Raw genomic sequence first — 19,634 nt, 5'->3', positions numbered from 1 at the left:
CCTTTCGTAGAGGCATCCTAGATCATAATGACTATACACATAATTTGTCTGCTTGATGTCCCGTTGGAAAGACTTTGAAAATGTTTTGACCCCATCCCTCGGGTCACAGGCTGTTACAACTTATCCAGAAGATGTCTCATACCAAAGTTGATGGAAATGGAGAAATTGATTATTATGTTCAAATATTAACGGGTGATTATTTACTGTGTAAGAAGAATGCAAGAAATGCCTTCATATAGAGATAATTAGCAACCGAGTGAAATTTAGACAACCACTGATATTTTTCACGTGTCTGAAATAACTAACACGACTTCAAAATATTTGAAAGTCACCATTAGGTCACTAAATAATCCTCACTACATGTAAGTTACACTTCCCTCTATAACATCGGTAGAAATAACACATTCTGAATTTCTAATTACAATGTCTACTGAAGCTCCGCATGGATCAGTCTATTGAAACCCCCTATGATTGTTCTAACAGGGTGAGAATGATAGGCGATGATTTAAGCAGTAACGGACATCAGTAGCCACCGATATCTTATTCTGTAGTAACTGACATCGTCACATTTCCAAACATAGTCGTAATTTAGTTTTTAAGATATTTTGCTATCGCTTCATATTTTAATTATTATGTGTCTTAAGAACAATGAAACTTTGAACACTAAAATAATGTTAACTTTAAGCAAGTTCACGACCTTAGAATTCCATGTTTTTTTCTGTCGTCGCCATGTTGGATGGTGTTTAATGCAGTAACAGACAGTCGGTTAACACCAGTGGTGTTGCTAAGGTTATTTATCTGTGCAACGCCTACCATATCACGTGACTTTCACTTGTTATGCCAAACGTTTAGCAAATACCACCCGTGTTATGTATGTGACGCCGGCGCCGGGATCGAGAATGGAACCCAGGCCTCCCGAGTGAAGGAAGGACTCTAACCACCACGTGATACAAGATATGGTATGGGAAAAAACGTTTCAAGGATGGACAACAATCATCTCCCACAACATGATCTCTACTTTTGAATTGGATAAGTTAAAGAAGGATGCTACATCAGAGAAATTTGGTATGGATGAAAAAAGTAGAGGGTATACACAACAATATTTTGAAATTAAAAACTGCAGTTTTGATAGAATGGAATGTAAAAATAATAAAACCCGCGATGTACAGTTCAGCAGTCGATGTGCTACCTACTAAACTACTTCAGTTAGGCAATGGTATTTGAAATATTGCTGATATGTATGCCCCCTTCAAAGAAGAGGGGCATATTGTTTGTACTTATCTGTCGGTCGGTAAACCAAATGTTGTCCGCTCAATATCTTGAGAACCATTCATTTGATCGTTATGGTATTTCATATGTGGGTTGGTTATGAGTAGAAGAGGACCCCTGTTGTTTTCCAGGTCAAAGGTCAAGGGTCAATCTACTCGGAACATAGGAATATATTGTCTGCTCAATATATTGACAGACATCAAACTTGGTACACTGGTACATCCTAAGGAGTACATGACCCCTATTGATTTTTTGGTCACATGGCCAAGGGTCAATGGTCAAACTGGAAATAGGAATATACTGTCCGCTCAATATCTTGAGAATCCTTTTCTTGACAGACATCAAACTTGGTACACTTCAAAAGAAGATGACTTCTATTGATTTGAAGTCACATGGTGAAGGGTCAAACTGGATATAGGAATATATTGACCGCTCAATATCTTCAAAACCCTTTGCTTGGCAGACATTAAGCTTGGTACACTGGTGCATCCTCAGGAGAAGATGGCCCTTATGATTTTGTGTTCACATGGTCAAAGGTCAAGGGTCAAACTGGACATAGAAATATACAGTCCGTTCAATATCTTGAGAACCCTTTGCTTGACAGACATCAAACTTGGTACACTGGTATATCTGTGAGAGAAGATATCCCCTATTGATTTGAGGTAACATGGTCAAAGGTCAAAATGGACATTGGAATATACTGTGCTCTCAATACCTTAAGAATCCTTTGCTTGACAGACATCATACATGATACACTGGTACATCTTCAGGAGATGACCTCTATTGAAGACATATGGTCAAAGGTTAAACTGCACATAGTAATATATTGTCTCCTATATTTTAAGAATTATTCGCTCGATTGACACCAAACTTGGTACACTGGTACAGCATCAGGATTAGATGAACCCTATTGATATTTAGGTCACATGGTCAATCCACTCTTGACATAGGAAGATATTGTCTGCTCAATATTTTGAATTGATGATACTACTATCAATTAAATGATGTGTGTATACCCTTTTCAATTTTGCGCCATGGGGGCATATGTTTTTTTTTGCTTTTTTTTTTTTTTTTTTACAAACATCTCTTGTTTTATTTTCATTCTCGTTTTACAAGGAAGTCAGCCATAATGAAGATGTAAAGTACCCCCTTAAGCATGCAATTTATAGCAAAATGAACAATTTTAAAGCGATTACGGATGAAGACTTTAATATCGAGTTTTAAATTGCGGGAAATATACACTACGTGTGAGAACTATTGATTGAGAAACATACATACATCCCTCTATTGTACGTGTATGTATGACGTGAAAAATGGCAGCACTGAGATGTCTTATCATTTTACATGCATCCTGTATGATGATTACATTCTCATCGTCTCAATATCTAGTAGGGGACAACATCTGTGTCGCAATTGATGGGTAAGTGGCTTTCCTAAATCTCGCTTTAAAACACTTCTTCTGGAGATCCGGGTTATAATACGTCATAAGAATCCTTACTTGTCATACGATGTGACTATAAATGGGACGGGCTTTCGGACAAGACCATGGAAGTTAGGTTTCCATGTCACAGCAGGTGTGGCACGATAAAGATCCCTCCCTGTTCAATGACCGTAAGCGCCGTATATAGGCCCAAAAATTGCAGCCTTTCACCGGTAATTGTGACGTTGAACAAATATACAATCAACCAACTATGTATTTTGTTATCGGCCATATAAGCGATGTTTTTGTTGTGTTACAAAGTGCATGCGGATCATTGTTTCTGTAAAATAACTCCCTATCAATAACATTTATAAATGTATTACTTGTACCTATACGTTATGACACCGTCCATGTAATGCAATGTTTTCCGGACTTTTTTTTCCTTAACGGATGTATGTATAGCTTTGAAATTTGTTTACGATTTATCCCTCAAGAAGTGTAAGAGTGAATTTGCATTTCTGCTGGATTGATACAGCGTGACCTAATGCATGTATGTCAAATAGTTTCGTTACGGATAAAGGTATTGCCCTGAAATGTAGTCAAACCCTTCCTCGCAGATAAATACAGATTCAGTTTGCAATTTAGCTCAACTGGTGCACTGTAACATACTTTATATCAGTTTTTGAACTTCATCCAATCATGTTTTATAAAGTTGTTGCCCCCTTGCGTGACGTCAAAATAGAACTTCCTCCATATACATGTAGCATTTGTAATTTTAAGCTCTGAGGCGCACTCATCCTAAATTGAAACCTAAATTATGATATTTCATACATTTATATTTTTTGAAATTCTTTAAGTGCTCTTGAATGAATGATACTATTAATGCTTTTTTTTTTAAAAGTGAGTTCTCTTAAATAAATGATAGTATTGGTGGTGTTTTAAAATATGAGTATTCAAATGAAAATGTTTCTTAATTCTGTTTCATTTTTAAATAAAATGTCACATTACAATTCCCGTGTGTTTCTTAAGACATTAAATATTTTAGCAGTCGGTATGATACTTGGCATCAAAATTACCTTGGAATACAGATATAATAATTTGTATATTCATTATTTTCAAGGACTGTCCGATGTTGTAGTGAGTTTATGCAAGTTGGAAACCAGTGTGTAGGTATGAACATATCAATTTATGTATTGAGAATGGTCGTAAAATCATTCAATGAGAAACAAATTACTACGGTAAATATGCACGTGTCTGTACATTGACTATGCTATTTTTCAAAAGAATCATTAACATGCCATCACAATCAACTACATGCACATGTCTATATGAGATACAATTTGCTAAAGGGAAATTTTGACTGTATCATACCATTTCCTACTTTATTGACGTTGGGTAATTTCATTTTATGATACGATTGATTGAATATTGTTTAACGTCCCTCTCGAGAACATTTCACTCATATGGAGACGTCACCACTGCCGGTGAAGGGCTGCAAAATTTAGGACTATGCTCGGCGCTTATGGCCATTGAGCAGGGGGATCTTTATCATGCCACACTTGCTGTGACACGGGACCTTGATTTTTGCGGTCTCATCCGAAGTACCGCCGGCCCCATTTAGTCGCTTCTTACGACAAGCAAGCGATAATGAGGACCTGTTCTAACCCGGATCCCCACAGGATCGAAATTGTTTACTGTGGTATACCCTGTTCTTTAACATAATACAGAAATCAATGAGTTGAAATGACAATTGATATATTCACCTTTTTATTAATATCTATACGTTAGTTTAATGAAATATGGGTGATTTCAGAATGTGACTTGGGTTATCGGGGCATCAATTGCTCGTTAACCTGTCCACTTAACCACTACGGCCATCTTTGTTTGTCACGGTGTGACTGTCTACCATACCAGTACTGTGATATAGAAGTCGGATGTCGAAGTAAAGAGACAAGTACTCTTAGTACAGAATCAGGTATAGTGAACTGTGAGTAGAGATGTGGGTGAAAATAGATGGCAAAATTTCTTACATGAAATATTGTTTTACTTTGGCCAAAATAAAAAATGTATGAAAATTCAGGTCAAGGCAATCGTACTATATTTTCTTATATGGCGGGTAGATCACTGCATTAATTACATCAAACAATGCCTTTCCTTAGAAAAAAACGGTATGCATTTTGTACCTTTGGTTTGAAACGAGGGCCGTTCCAGTCGTAGAAATATCAACTATTTTAACACATAATGGGCTGTCTATAATAGATTTTATACAATTTTAAATTTAGCATCAGTTATTTATCCCAAGGCAGTATTATATTAATAATTTATGTGCATTTTCCAATATCTAAATAACATTCAATACTAAAATGGAAGCTAAATTGATAATGTATCGTTTAATTCTAAATGATTTGTGTAAATATGAACCTATATAGACGAGTCAAATAACACAAAATATCGTCAATACAAAAGATCTACCGAGCGCCAAATCAGCATAAACACAAATAATGGAAGATGTCATTACTGGGAGATGGCAGCGTGCCGAGTCCCTGTTTCCCGTTTATAAGCTTATGTTGGATGCGAGATATCGGCAATAAAGTTTAATGACAGTTTCTGTTCGCTTATATTTTCAATCGGTACAGTGAACTTTGCAAAAGAAATGGTTATAAAAAACTCCAAATCCGGTTTAATGAGCATAAAAAAATCTCAGGGCGGAAGAGAGAATTTTGTAGGTAATTAATTGTAACATGTGCATTTAGGCATTATCTTGCAAAATTTAGTGTGATTAAAAAAACCAGGTGTTGTAATTATGTTCAATAGACTATAGCATACGACAGAATGTACAAATGTCAAATTACGAATAGCAGAGAAGCGTGACCCAGATTTCTACATGACACTACTTATATTAATGGGCTAACGGTACATCCGCGGATGTCAATTATAGTCACGTAGAATTAGGAGGGGGTATGTGGGTGTCTGGACCCCCCCCCCCTTTTTGACAATGATCAGTATCTGTTATTTTCATTTCAAACTGCATAAAAATATTTTAGGCGACTACCCCCCTCTAACTATTTTCATACTCCCCCCCCCCTGCAACATGGTTGTGGGGACGGAGGTATACTGGAATCGGGTTGTCCGTCCGTCTGTAGACGTAATGGTTTCCGGGCTCGAAAGCGTTATATCCTTTCCATCTACAGTCACCATATCATACATATGGACTACCCATGGGACGAAGATGTTCCCAATCGATTTTGGGGTCAAAAAGTCAAAGGTCAAGCGCACTCCTAGAGGAAAGACTACCCAAGGTTTTGTCATGCCCTTTTTTCACACTCAGGAAAGAGGTAATTTATATCTATTAACAACACCCTTTGGGTGATTGGGGTAAGAGGGGGCATTCTTAGTGATCATTGCTCACAATACCTCTTGTTGATAATAATAGCGGGGGTATTCTTAGTGAGCATTGCTCACAGTACCTCTTGTTGATAATAATAGCGGTATTCTTAGTGATCATTGCTCACAGTACCTCTTGTTGATAATAATAGCGGGGGTATTCTTAGTGATCATTGCTCACAGTACCTCTTGTTGATAATAATAGCGGGGGTATTCTTAGTGAGCATTGCTCACAGTACCTCTTGTTGATAATAATAGCGGGGGTATTCTTAGTGAGCATTGCTCACGGTACCTCTTGTTGATAATAATAGCGGGGGTATTCTTAGTGAGCATTGCTCACAGTACCTCTTGTTGATAATAATATCGAATGAGAAGAGTATACTATTAAAAGTTATAATGTTATGAATTGTTCTCTTTGATCGAATTAACGACGTCATTGTTTAAATACCTGAAATCAATACATTTTGCGAGATCAACACAAAATGTTATAACCGCAAAATGTAATAAAAATGAATTTTATGGTTATGAAATTTGCATAGGTGGTTATCTTAATATACTGTCTGGTTTTAATGCATACAATTCATTGTTTAAAAAGATAAATAATGAATAAATTACGTGTGTTAGATTTTGTTTTATATCATTTTGCGTCAAGATCACTGCAAAATAATGTAGTAACTGCGTTCATAATATTATGACAGAGGAGTTGCTAGTTCAATAAAAGAGAAAAGTAACCCAGTTTTGCTCTCATTAATTAATAGTACAAATTCATTCTATTCATTTAAAGCACGCGTTAATTCAAAATTAAAGATCTCCCATAATTGATTATATCTTTCATTATTTGAGGTAATGGGAATTGGACACTCAATAGAATTTATGTATCTATAACAATCTGTGTTATTTCATTCTGCATTGTAAAAGATCATAATTAAAGATGGCATTTACTACATTTCATAATACAACGATATATCTACTAGAAATGCTTCGAAAAATGTTTTTACATGCACCCTATTTCAATTTGTCATTACATTGCAAACAAAACTTTATCTACGATGAATGATCTAGTTTCCTCCTGATACATCTACGTTAAACACGTGTGTGAAATGATCTTGCGATTCATTTTTTCATGTTGGGCCAGATATTACAGTGACGTCACAATCAAATCTAAGGAATATCAGTTCGGATGGTACGGATCATTACAATATTGTTCGATAGTTCCAACAGCAAATAAACTACAGATAATAAGTTAAAAGTAATAATCTAAATTAATACCCAAATGTTAGAGAGCTGACACTAATCAGAGGTGACTCCCTTAATGAAAACAGTCTCTGGGGTTTCTGAGGACATTATTTGTTCTTTTTGTAGCACTATACACAGTCTGCATGGAAATGCTCTTTCCAAATGGTAAGTACAAGAATAATGATGTAATAACAATGTATGCAATATTGATAATTGGAAAAAAATATTGTTGGTATAAAACATCTAAGACTCTTGTCCAACCAGTTCCGACGCTAACTTTGATTTCTCTCTACCCTATGAAATTCGACATCCTGTATAATCCGAAATCCTGTTTAATCTGACATCATGTATAATTCGACATCATGTATAATCTGACATCTTGTATAACCCGACATCCTGTGTAAAACGACATCATGTGTAATCCGAATTCTTGTGTAATCCGGCATCTTGTCTGATCTCCCAGTGTATGTCAACTTAAGAATGCTCCAAGATTATTAGTGGATTTTGGTTTTTTTGCCCAAGGTATACAATGTAGAATATTAGGGAATTTTACGTGATATACTGCTCTCGTGGTCATCGTGCATATCATACATAAAATAAATTCCTGTTGAACTACACGAATGTATTTAGCAGTAGCTCGACGGACAGTTTTTATTTTTAAAAAAAGTTAATATTTATGTATGGTTTAATTAATATTCAATGTGCGGAAGACAGACGGTTTCCTAGTTCCTGTCACATGTGGTATCACAGAACCCAGCGGGATCATGTTGGTTTGTATGACAACAATGCATGTATGTGTAGTCATTTGTTATGTAAGATTCTTCTGGATATTGTGATGTTTAGTTCCATATTTATCGATTGGCTGTTTGATATCATCACAGTTAATGCGATCCGTACATTTAATTTTGATATGATTATAATGTTGTCAACTTTATCTGTGGATGATAACTGGGTATAAATACACTGAAACCCTGTGTCTTTTTTATCTTTTTAATCGTTTTGTCATGGAATTTCTTCATATTTACAAATTATCCTGAAAGGTGAAGTTAACGAACAGTAATCAATCTCATAACTCCTAAAAGCAATACAAAATAGAGAGTTGGGCAAACACGGACCCCTGGACACATCAACGGTGGGATCAGGTGCCTTGGAGGAGAAAGCATCCCCTGTCGACCGGTCACACCCGCCATGATATATGGAAATTGAGTAATTTGAACACTTCTTGATAATCATATGTAACCAATATTTGGTTTAGACACTTTATTTTTCTGCTATGCGCTGGAAGTTATCAGAAAACGGAGAGCAACAAACACATAGTTTCTATCTACATGATAAGAATGATGGTATTGCTGAGGTATTTCTGTGTCATTTTCTCCATATGGATCACGTTTTCATCGTGCCAGCTTCTGACCGGGGACAATATCTGTATTATATCAGACGGGTAAGTGTTGTGTTCATTTTCTTAAAAATCGCACACTGGTAAAGAATGCAATACATGTAAATATTGACTAATGCAATAAATGTAAATATTGACTGTCTCCTACGTAGTGCGTATATACTGTAGATTCCGTATTTTATGCGAGTACTTAATATCGCGAAATGACTCATGGACGTCAAATCGCGAGAAGAAAAATTCGTGAGTACTCTGTTGATCAAGTGTTTTTGCATGTATTTTAGCAATATCAAAATAAAAACGAGAACTATTTTTTCGAGAGTAATGTTTCTCGCGAAATTACGCAGTAATAAATCTCTCGCGTGTATTCGGGAATTTAGAGTACATGTATCTGTAAGGACTTCTCGCTGTTGTAACAGTTATATGGAAATTGAAAACGGATGTGTTGGTATGTATTAAATTAGTTTCTATTCTGAGCAGATAAATATGAACCAAAATCTCCTGATAGATTAGTTACATACATTTATCATTTACGTCTTAAATATACTAAAGTTAAATTATATACATTTACTAGTAAATGTTAGAGGAAACTCTCTGAAGGTTTGGTGTAAACAAATAGGTAGAAATATGGTCAGGATTAAACGAGTTTGAATAATAATTGATATAATTTACATTTTTCATTAATATTTTCATGTTTGTGATACAATGTGCGTTATTTCAGATGATGACTTGGGCTACTGGGGCGTTAATTGCTCCTTAACCTGTCCATGTAACCACCACGGGAGGATATGTTTAGAAAGATGCAACTGTCTACCATGCGTATCAGAAGTGAGTTGTCAGTGTAACAGAGCTAGAGGCCTGTGTATAGAATCAGGTAAAGTATTCGACATCAACATATTTAAATCAATTTGACTGATTGAATATTTACAACATATTTATAATATGGATTATCATACAATATGTGTAAAATGACGATCAAAAAGAGAATTCTACATTTAATTATGTGCTACGTTGCTTACAGTGCCAGTTGTTTGTCTAATCATTTGTTGTATCACAATTAACAACTAACAAATATTATACTAGAAATAGCTTGCATTCAAATGTAACTCTGGTTTTTAGATATCAAAATACTTGTATACGGAAGGAAACAACATATTCAGACGTCCGTGCTACGTCTGAACAACTTTTTATTTAAAACGTAAGTACAAGTATCTATCGAACACATTAATTTAGTACTATTTGGAGGAGATCAAAGTGTGCTTGAACATAGCAGATGTGTGGGAAAACTTTAATATCTAATTGAAAATTTGATTTGTTTGTATCGAGTATTTCGTAAATTCTGACATTTGTCATTCCTCTTGAAATGTCATCCGCTTTAGATAATTATACAAACCTATGTGAGGCCCTTAGTGGTGAAATGAGTCAATTAATTACACGCTACGTTTTTAGGTCACCTGAATTCATTCAGGTGACCTATTGCTATCTGTTTTTGTCCGTCGTCGTTCGTCGTGCGTTAACATTTGAACATTTTCAGCTTCTTCTCTGAAACCCCTGAACCAATTTCAACCAATTTTGGCATATAGCATCTGTGGGTGGAGGGGAACAAAAATTGTGAAATTCGTGGTCCCTGCCCCCCTGGGGCCTGAGGGGTGGGGCAAAAACCATCAAAATGAGTGTAATTTTAAAAAATCTTCTTCTTTACTCCTGGACATCAAGAAGCCAAACTGTGGGCATAATTATAATGAGCATTGAGCCCTCTACCAAAATTGTGAAATTCATGGCCCCTGGGGCAGGGGTTCTTGTGTTAGGGTGGGGCTCTATTGGTCATATAGTGAAAATGTAGAAATTCTTTGAAAACCTTCTCTGTCTCTGGGTATTAAGTAGACAAACTAATAGCATGGTAATGATGAGCAAGGATGCCTCTTTATACCCCCCGCAACAAGTTGTGGGGGGGGGGGGGGTATACTGGAATCGGGTTGTCCGTCTGTCCGTCCGTCTGTAGACGCAATGGTTTCCGGGCTCTAAAGCATTATCCTTTCCACCTACCGTCACCATATCATACATATGGACTACCCATGGGATGAAGATGTTCCCTATCGATTTTGGGGTAAAAAGGTCAAAGGTCAAGCGCAGTGGACATTGAAGTAGCAATATTGTTTCTGGGCTCTAAAGCGTTATCCTTTCCACCTACAGTCACCATATCAAACATATGGACTATCCATGGGATGAAAATGTTCCCTATCGATTTTGGGGTCAAAAGGTCAAAGGTCACGCGCACTGGACATTGAAGTAGCAATATGGTTTCCGGGCTCTAAAGCGTTATCCTTTCCACCTACAGTCACCATATCATACATATGGACTACCCATGGGATGAAGATGTTCCCTATCGATTTTGGGGTCAAAAGGTCAAAGGTCACGCGCACTGGACATTGAAGTAGCAATATGGTTTCCGGGCTCTAAAGCGTTATCCTTTCCACCTACAGTCACCATATCATACATATGGACTACCCATGGGATGAAGATGTTCCCTATAGATTTTGGGGTCAAAAGGTCAAAGGTCATGCGCACTGGACATCGAAGTAGCAACAGTCAGAAAAGAGGTAGTTTATATCTATTACCAACACCCTTTGGGAGATTGGGGTAAGCGGGGGGTATTCTTAGTGAGCATTGCTCACAGTACCTCTTGTTAAAAATTGTGAAATTCATGGCCCCTGGATCAGGGGTTCTGGTGCTAGGGTGGGGCTCTATAAGTCATATAGTGAAAATGCATTATTTCTTTGAAAATCTTCTTCTCTGTCCTTGGGTATTAAGTAGACAAACCAATAGCATGGTTATGATGAGCAAGGATGCCTCTTTCAAAATTGTGAAATTCATGGCCCCTGGGTCAGGGGTTCTGGTATTAGGGTGGGGCCCTATTGATCATATAGTGAAAATGCATTTTATTTCTTTGAAAATTTTCTCTGCTGCTGGGTATTAAGTAGACAAACTAATAGTATGATAATGATGATCAAGGATGCTTCTTTCAAAACTGAAATTTATGGCCCCTGGGTCAGGGGTTCTGGTGCAAAGGTGGGGCTGACCACATAGCTATTCAATGTTTCTTCCATCCAAAAGTAAAATTCTTATATTTAAACACAAACCTAATTCAAACATTGGAAGGTTGTTACATGATACTCAGGTGACCTATAAGGCCCCTGGGCCTCTTGTTATGCTTTTCGGAATCGGTCAGTGTAGCCTAGTGATTAGGACGCTCGCTTGGCAACCAGACCCTTTCCGATTCTCAGTCCCGGAGTCGCATCGAAACCAAGATAGTGACTATTCCTTTGCCGAGTGATTATTCCTTTGCCAAGTAATTGTCTGGCATAAAAGTGGCTCACGGGTCTTTCGGATATGTCTTTAAATCTGGATACTCTGGGTCACGGTAGATGTTGGCGCGATAATGGACCATCAATATTATGACCGTAATTCAAGAGCCATGCATGGGGCAAAATTTGTGACACTTCACCTAAAGCACGTATAGTTTCTACAAGTATGAAAATAAAAATTTTAATGGGACGTAGAAATACAATCCAAACATATTGGGAGTCAATATCATGTTAGAGATGCTAAGATTGAAGATCTGAAGATCAGATGTAAACTCTTTGTTAGAATTGTTAGGTATAACAGTTGTAGTGTAGGGTCCAAGGAAAACCTCCAGGTAGATATATACGTACCAAGTTAACACAACTACAAACTAAGTAGCGTATATTTCATATTGAATTTTAAATGATAGGTCTGAAATTTTCCTCACTAGTTTGAATTTCGCTGTCATAGGCGAGAAATCACCCGGTGACCTGGACCGGTAAATGTCAGAGTTAAGATAAACTGGTGAATTCGAGAGAACGATGAGGTATATCTCTGTTATTCTAAGAACCTGTGGCTTGAAATCTAGCATTCAAGCAGCTAAAACTTTAGTCTATGCAAGGAGACCGGTAAATTAAGCATATCGCACCTAGTTTCTGATTTTGGAGGCATTTGAAGCGAGTGGGTATTTTTTTTTATCTGGGTCAGTGTTAGACCCCTTTCTATATTTATGGTATCAGAGAGTTCGGACCCAAAAATGGGCTTAGCCCCTGTGCTTATAAAAACTTAACAGCCGAAAGTTCAGGTTTGGCATAACAAATATATAAAATGAGAAATGGAAGCAAATTAAAATTGTTAAAGACGGTGGGAGAAAGCCTCACAAATGGTAACTTGAAGATGCCGATTGTAGATTCGTATGTAGACTAAGACACATATAAAATAATTTTTGTTTATAACTAAAGAAAATATTTACAATGATCGAAGCCCCCTCCCCATCAATTAAAAAAATCGGAGAGGACTGCATGTACATTATTGCATGAGTATTTATTACACTACCTAAGTTTGTATTTAAGAAAATCAATTTCATTTTTGAAAATACACGAGGGTAACAACTGCATCGCCTCCCGCCGGCATGTTTTTCATGAAGAACGCAGTTCATGCCCTCATACATTTTCAAAAAATTAAATTCTTTTCAATCTGCACATTCTTTTATTTCTATCGAAATTCACAGTCTTTAAAATAGACGACCTATCTTTGTAAAGACCCGTACGCACACTGTTCACCACTGCATTGCATTCAAGGCTATCGTTACAGAGATATCGAAGGTCAAAACATTGGAAATGTAAATATATTCTAATGAATAGCGAATTGAGAGAGAATTCAGTTATAGATATAGCTAAAACATTATATTTTAAGAGTTTTGACTGCTACTTTGGAAGATTTAAACAGTGTGACTAAGTTTTCATTTGCATTTTGTCTCAAAATGCTCTTTCAAAATGTTAGCGACATCACTATCATCATGAACAGCAGTAAATCCGTAGAAGAACACCCACTACAAAATGTGGATTAATTTCAATATGTCAGTACGTAATCAACGCCATCTTATATTTAAATCCATGGGAATTTTGACAATCGCTTAAATTAAAAAAACCTCAAACAAACATCACACTCATATGCTGTTTCCCACGATAAGCCATGTACCCCACTGTACGCATTACAGTTGTTATAATCGCATGTTGCATTTTGATGCGCAAATATGGCTACGAAATATAGCAACCGCAGTTGTTTCGTGTTCTCTTTTGATCGCTACAAACGGTTAACACTTGCATGCAACTTACAAATTGTGTTTGTTAAATGTCGTAAAAAAAAGACAAACTTCAATTTTTGCTAGACTATGTTTCTGCGTATTGGATGGAAAAAAACATCACCGAAAATAATTAAACAATTACTTGACACTAACACAAGGATAGTGCTATTTTACTTTGGATCATTACCAATGACAAAATACACTGAAATGAAAGTTAAAATCGAACCCATCTTTTGCAACATGTATGTTAAGACAATGAGAAATATCAACTGCAATTTTAGATAACCTTGGAGATTTGATCAGACATGTAGAAACTATTTTAAAAACCTGCATAAAAAAATGTTAAGCATCGAAACATGTCGTAACAGATATTGTTGTATTATGCATTTTCAAAGTTTTTTTTTTGTAATTTTAGAAATCCCATTTCATTACAGGCCTGGCGAGATCTCTATCATTTCCGCTGTACAGGGTATTTAAATTTTTTTGTCAATTCTAATCAATGACTTGAATACCCGAGTAAACCGAAGCGTAAATTACGTAAGGTATTTAAATTTATATTGCGAGAACATGGTGGATATCGACCACGGACAACATTATGTGTCCTGTCAACTGTGCACTATGAATGTCCAGTTCTACTGCAAGCCGTGTGGGAAAAGGTTATGCAGAGAATGCTTATCACCACATACAGATTTCAACGATACTGACCATGTCGTTGTTCCATATCACAAACGATTTACGACAGTGGCAAAATCATTTCATGACCCAGAAATAGTACAGATCGTTCAATGCGGAATCAATTCCACGCCGTGTATTAGGTTTGGTGGCGAAAAGAAACTTTATATCGCTGCAAATGGTGTTCCACTTCTCAAACTATTTGATACGGATGGACATCTGTTGGACATTTATAAACCAAAGAATCTCGTGAGATTTTTCTCTCCAAGTCGTGATGGATTTTTATATACATACCCCGGTGGCATCCGAAAAGTGAATGATGTTGGTGATGAACTTATCCTGTCTCATGCAAATTCCCTGAAAGGGATTGCATTTCTTGAACCCGAGGCAATATTTGTTTGCAATGCGTCACCGCCAAACGTGGTCAAGTACAACACAAAAGGGGAAAAGCTCCTTGATATAGGGGAAATAAATGGAAATAATATTTATACATACCCAGAAAATATTGCTATCAACGGGAATGGGGACATTTGCGTGACGAATGTGGCCTTGTTATTTTGCACGAACCAAAGGTCTTCTGTCATTGTGGTAGACAGCGCAGGTTGTTACCGTTTTTCGTACAGTGCCCCACAGGAGCAGAGGTTTCAGCCGATGGACCTCTGCTGCGATTCTAATTTTCACATCATTGTGGCTGACGAAGAAAACAATAAACTGCACGTGATCGACAGGGAAGGCCGCTTCCTTAGATACCTGATTTATGATGGAATAAGAAACATTTGCAGCATTAGCATTGACACTAAGGACAGACTATTTGTGTCTCAAATGCACGAGGAGTTTCTAAGAATGATTCAGTATTGGTATTAAATTTCTCCAGTTAGAGAGTACTCTCGCCTGGAGAGAGAGAGAGAGAGAGAGAGAGAGAGAGAGAGAGAGAGAGTTCATTTCTCGTTATTTTAAGAGAGAGAGAGGAGAAAAGTTCCGCTATTTTGATTTGTAGAGCAATGGGTTTTTAATTATAATATGTATACTTATCACATAGTCTAATTTGTACATTGATGTGTAATTGTGCGATGTTTTTAATATAGATATGCTTATTATGGACAGCTCGTGTGTTGCTTTGTAAACGCGTGACATATTAGACAAGCAATATGTAATTGGATAATACTTCCGGACATTTAAAAGAAAACGGTTTTTGTCTGCATTACGTAGAACAAACTTACAAAGATATACATTTATCGGAATGATATGAACCACGGGGATAATGTAAATAATTGTAACAAGGAGACAATATAACGCACAATGGATTCTATTCAAGACGAACTGGAAGTACCAGAAAACGTAAAACAATTTTGTTTGAATACGTCGGAAAATACAAATTGGTTTCTTGTTTCATAACACTGAAAAAGATATATTGTGTGTCCTGTCTCAAAGAAAGCAGAGTGTTTCATTGTGAAGGATGATTTTAGAATAATAGGAAAAGAAAATCAAACTTTGGAAAGGGTAGTATTCTAACTTCCCCTTGTAAAGTATATAAGTGAGGGATACAAGACGAAGATGGTCTATTATGTCAAATACGGGACGCGCACGAGCCGCGTAGCGATCATGGAGGTTGACGATGAATAAACTGAAAGTATCTCATTTGTCATAATGTTGAGTTATTATTTGGCTCAGAAAACGTCAAAATATGGATCATGTGAAAGACCTCGTGGTGTTCACTAGGATATATCAAATCGAAATATGAATGAAATTCAGTATTGTTAATATTTGATAAAAAGTCCTCGATGTATCTACATGTAAATGTTATGTTTGAAGGCCATCGCCACAGCAAGAGATTTTTCTTTCTGATGTAAAAGTTCTGGAATACAAAAAATGGGCAGCTATTTAAGGGGCACCATTGATGGCAGTTCCAATAGATTTTTGGGCGACCTGATTTGATCTTCATTGACTGCTTGAATATTATGAATGAGGAACTCGAACATCTTTTTAATATCGATTTCAAAGTCAGTGTGCATAGAATCACAGTGGTGTTTTAACAAAGTAATTTTCTGGATGTCTGATCACTAATCATGACTATTTCCGGGTTCCAATATTATTATTTTTTAAAACGCAGCTGCTTTGATCTTTTTTTTTCGTCAAGAACGATAACTTACTCGATCCATTAGATGGCAGTTCAATCGCAACTAAATCAGCCAAGGGGGAGATGAGAGTAAGCGAAACCGGACACTTGGCTTGCAAAGATGATTTTTCAACAGAGTTTAAAAGTTATAATTGAAGCAATGATCCATTGGTTATGACAATGGACATTAATGTAATCAATTTGTTTTTCAGAGCATATTGAATGCCATGATAATTTTGCTGTAATTTTCTATACAAAGACATTGTCATATGGCAGGTTGTATTTTGTGTATTGAAGTTCCTATTCGCATCGGGAAGAAATAAGATAGCGAACCATTGTAATTTTCATGCGTTACCGTGGTAATAAACCCTTTGTTAGAATGTATAACAAACGAATGACACAATTTGGGAGATATGTTTATTTCACGAAAATATCAGAACAGACACAAAGGATATATGTCAAAATCCTACAATACGGAATATCAGAAATAACAAAATTTGGATCTATTCAGAAAAAAGAAGTTACGAAAATAATGTTTCACGTGGGCAACCCCAAGCATATCTAGCAGACAATTCTAATCTAGAATTACCTCGACCTTGCAGTTCTGCTGTTATCTTCTTTCTCAATACTAGTTGTTTACTTGCAAATAATGTCTTTGAATTCGATGGCCGATGCTACAAACAAGTGATAGGAGCGGCTATGAGGACATGCCCGTCACCAGAAATTATGAAAGGTATCACTGATGAGGCAATTTCCAAATTTCAATATGCCGACAAACTTTTTTACCACGGCAGATTTGGAGGTGACGGTTTCATTCTATTTACATGTAATGAAAGTTCGGATGAAATTAAGGAATTTTTCGACATAAGGTACTTTTGTCGCAAATATTTGGGATTCACCTATGATATACATGTATCTCACACCTGTGTCAATTTCCTGGACACTATTACTTACAAGGTTCTCAGATAGCCAGCGATTAAACATTCGCTCACATATCAAACCTATTAACAGCTTTCAATACCTACATAGGCATAGCCCCCACAACCTGTCAGTTTTCAAGGGTTTAATCAAATAATTTTTTTAAATGAATCACTGGGAGTAAATCGGAATGCATTTTAAAACAGCATTCGTTTTAAAATCAAGAGTGACAGATCTACGTCTGATAATTATACAATAACATTAATCCAAATTTGAATTTAGAAATACAAATTGATAGCATTCATGTTAAGTTGTCGTTTAACTATCTTAACGTACGTTATAACAACTCTAATTTCAGTGGCGTATATAAGGGGAGCGCCCCCCCCCCCCCCCATAAATTTTCAAATTTAAGGTAAATCGTGGTATCTTCTTTCGACAAATGTACTAAACGATAAAAGAAGCAATACTTTCTTCTACTTCCGGAGAAATGAATGACAAAATCTTTATGATTTCTTGAATTACTTCATTGGGAGAACTTAATTTTTCCCCAAAACCCTTAAGATTTGCGTCATTGTACTAATTTCTCCTTATGAAGAATGATAGAAAATAGTAAAAATGACTTACATAGGAAACATATCTTAAACCCAATAAAATCTGTAAAATCCAGGAGCTTCCCAAACCCCCTGCCTCATAAAGCACCCCCCCCCCCCCGTAACAGCAATTCCTGGATTCGTCCCTGCATTTGCACTTCAACCCCCCCTTTGAAAAATTTCTAGATCCGCGCTTGGGTGCCTAGGAGAAGTAAGCATTCCCTGTCAACCGGTTACACCCACCATGAGCCATTTGTCTTGATCAGGTAAACGGAGTCATCAATAGTCAAAATCAATGTGGAGAACGACCTAACACGTCAGCCAGCATTTGACCCAAATGACAGGCTGTACTGGCAAACTAGATCGTTATAACAACCATACGATTTGCGAAATGCTGACATTAGACGAGACTGTTGATACAAATTAGTAATGCCTTAGACAATTTATTTCCAACACAAAAAAGAAGCCTGATTTGATGATTATTTTTCAGAATGTTGCATTCGAATATCCCAGTACTAATACATGAGTTACTATATTAAATTCATGATGCTTGGTAGCGGAATGCGACTCAAAAATGATTCACAGCACCGTGTATTTCTATTTCCCCCAAAATAATGGCAAATTTGGATATTTATTCCGTTTGTTAGATTTTTGCAAGCCATACAACCGACCCCTATGCAATTATATCGTTTTGTACATCGATCTCCTCCACCCCCCTTCCCGTGGGGATCTGGTTTAGAATAGTTCCTCAGTACACCTTACTTGTCGTAAGAAACGACTCAATGGGACAGTCCTTCGGATGAGACCACAAAACCCGATGTCCCGTGTCACAGCAGATGTGACACGATAAAGATCCCTGCTCAAGGGCCGTAATCGCCGCCGAGCATAGGCCTTGATTTTAGGGTTTGGGCAGAACTACTTTTCTTGCGAACTAACAATTTTCAGACCAATATGAAGGCACATTTTATCTCCATTTGCCTTCCCCTTTACTTCCAAATCACGGTGTTTAGTGCCTAAACTCATATTTGATACTTGTACATGTAGTATGCTTATTCACTAAAAAGTTGCCCAAATAAACGCAGCCAACGAGATCTCGTTAGACATATTAAATATTAAAAGCACAACGGAATCAGAGATGAAATAATAGTTCCGATATTCCGTATTCAATACTAAGGTCAACAATAGTACCACAAACGGTAAATAATACGCCCATGAAAATGCTTACATGGGTTTGTTTTCTTAAACTATAATTTGTAGTAGTAGTATCAGCCATCACCAGGGGGTGGCATCTTTTTTTGTATAATATGAACAAAGGGTCTTAGCGTAAAACTGACAGGAGATAGATAGACGCACCAAGAGTTCTGTGTGTGAAATATTTTCCCCAAATTCAAAAACCTGTAAATGTTCAAAATGTCAAAGAAAATTAAAAATTGTTGAGAATCAAAATCCTTGTACTATGCACAAGTTATTTACAACTTCCCTAGCTT

General features: G+C 36.7%; 1 protein-coding gene and 1 pseudogene across 8 annotated transcripts; one reads left to right on the top strand and one right to left on the bottom strand.

Annotated features, from left to right (window-relative positions):
• LOC125667212 (uncharacterized) overlaps positions 1 to 19,634 on the bottom strand; it is a 303,650-nt pseudogene that overhangs the window by 224,059 nt on the left and 59,957 nt on the right.
• Positions 2,354 to 15,626, top strand: LOC125662373 (N-acetylglucosamine-1-phosphodiester alpha-N-acetylglucosaminidase-like). 8 transcript variants are annotated; one of them, XM_048894576.2, is made up of 8 exons: positions 2,366 to 2,689; positions 3,810 to 3,859; positions 4,503 to 4,664; positions 7,209 to 7,256; positions 7,436 to 8,750; positions 9,424 to 9,576; positions 9,822 to 9,900; positions 14,286 to 15,626. In XM_048894576.2, exon 8 carries the CDS (start codon positions 14,419 to 14,421, stop codon positions 15,385 to 15,387), a length of 969 nt encoding a protein of 322 aa, XP_048750533.1. In that variant the 5' UTR covers positions 2,366 to 2,689; positions 3,810 to 3,859; positions 4,503 to 4,664; positions 7,209 to 7,256; positions 7,436 to 8,750; positions 9,424 to 9,576; positions 9,822 to 9,900; positions 14,286 to 14,418; the 3' UTR covers positions 15,388 to 15,626. The 8 variants fall into 8 exon arrangements, with proteins under 8 accessions (XP_056003226.1, XP_048750533.1, XP_048750532.1 ...); XM_048894575.2 differs by having other exon boundaries at positions 7,436 to 9,150; XM_048894578.2 differs by lacking the exon at positions 7,209 to 7,256 and having other exon boundaries at positions 7,436 to 7,474; positions 8,024 to 9,576.

The sequence above is a fragment of the Ostrea edulis genome, chromosome 8 (assembly GCF_947568905.1).
Source record: "Ostrea edulis chromosome 8, xbOstEdul1.1, whole genome shotgun sequence".
NCBI classification, from domain to species: Eukaryota; Metazoa; Mollusca; class Bivalvia; order Ostreida; family Ostreidae; genus Ostrea; species Ostrea edulis.
The sequence above is the reverse complement of the archived record's forward strand: the minus strand, read 5'-3'. Positions and strand labels throughout refer to the sequence as shown.

What these genes read in the sequence shown, in the direction of transcription:
- LOC125662373 (XM_048894574.2), top strand. Translation starts at nt 14,419, where the DNA reads ATGGTGGATATCGACCACGGACAACATTATGTGTCCTGTCAACTGTGC.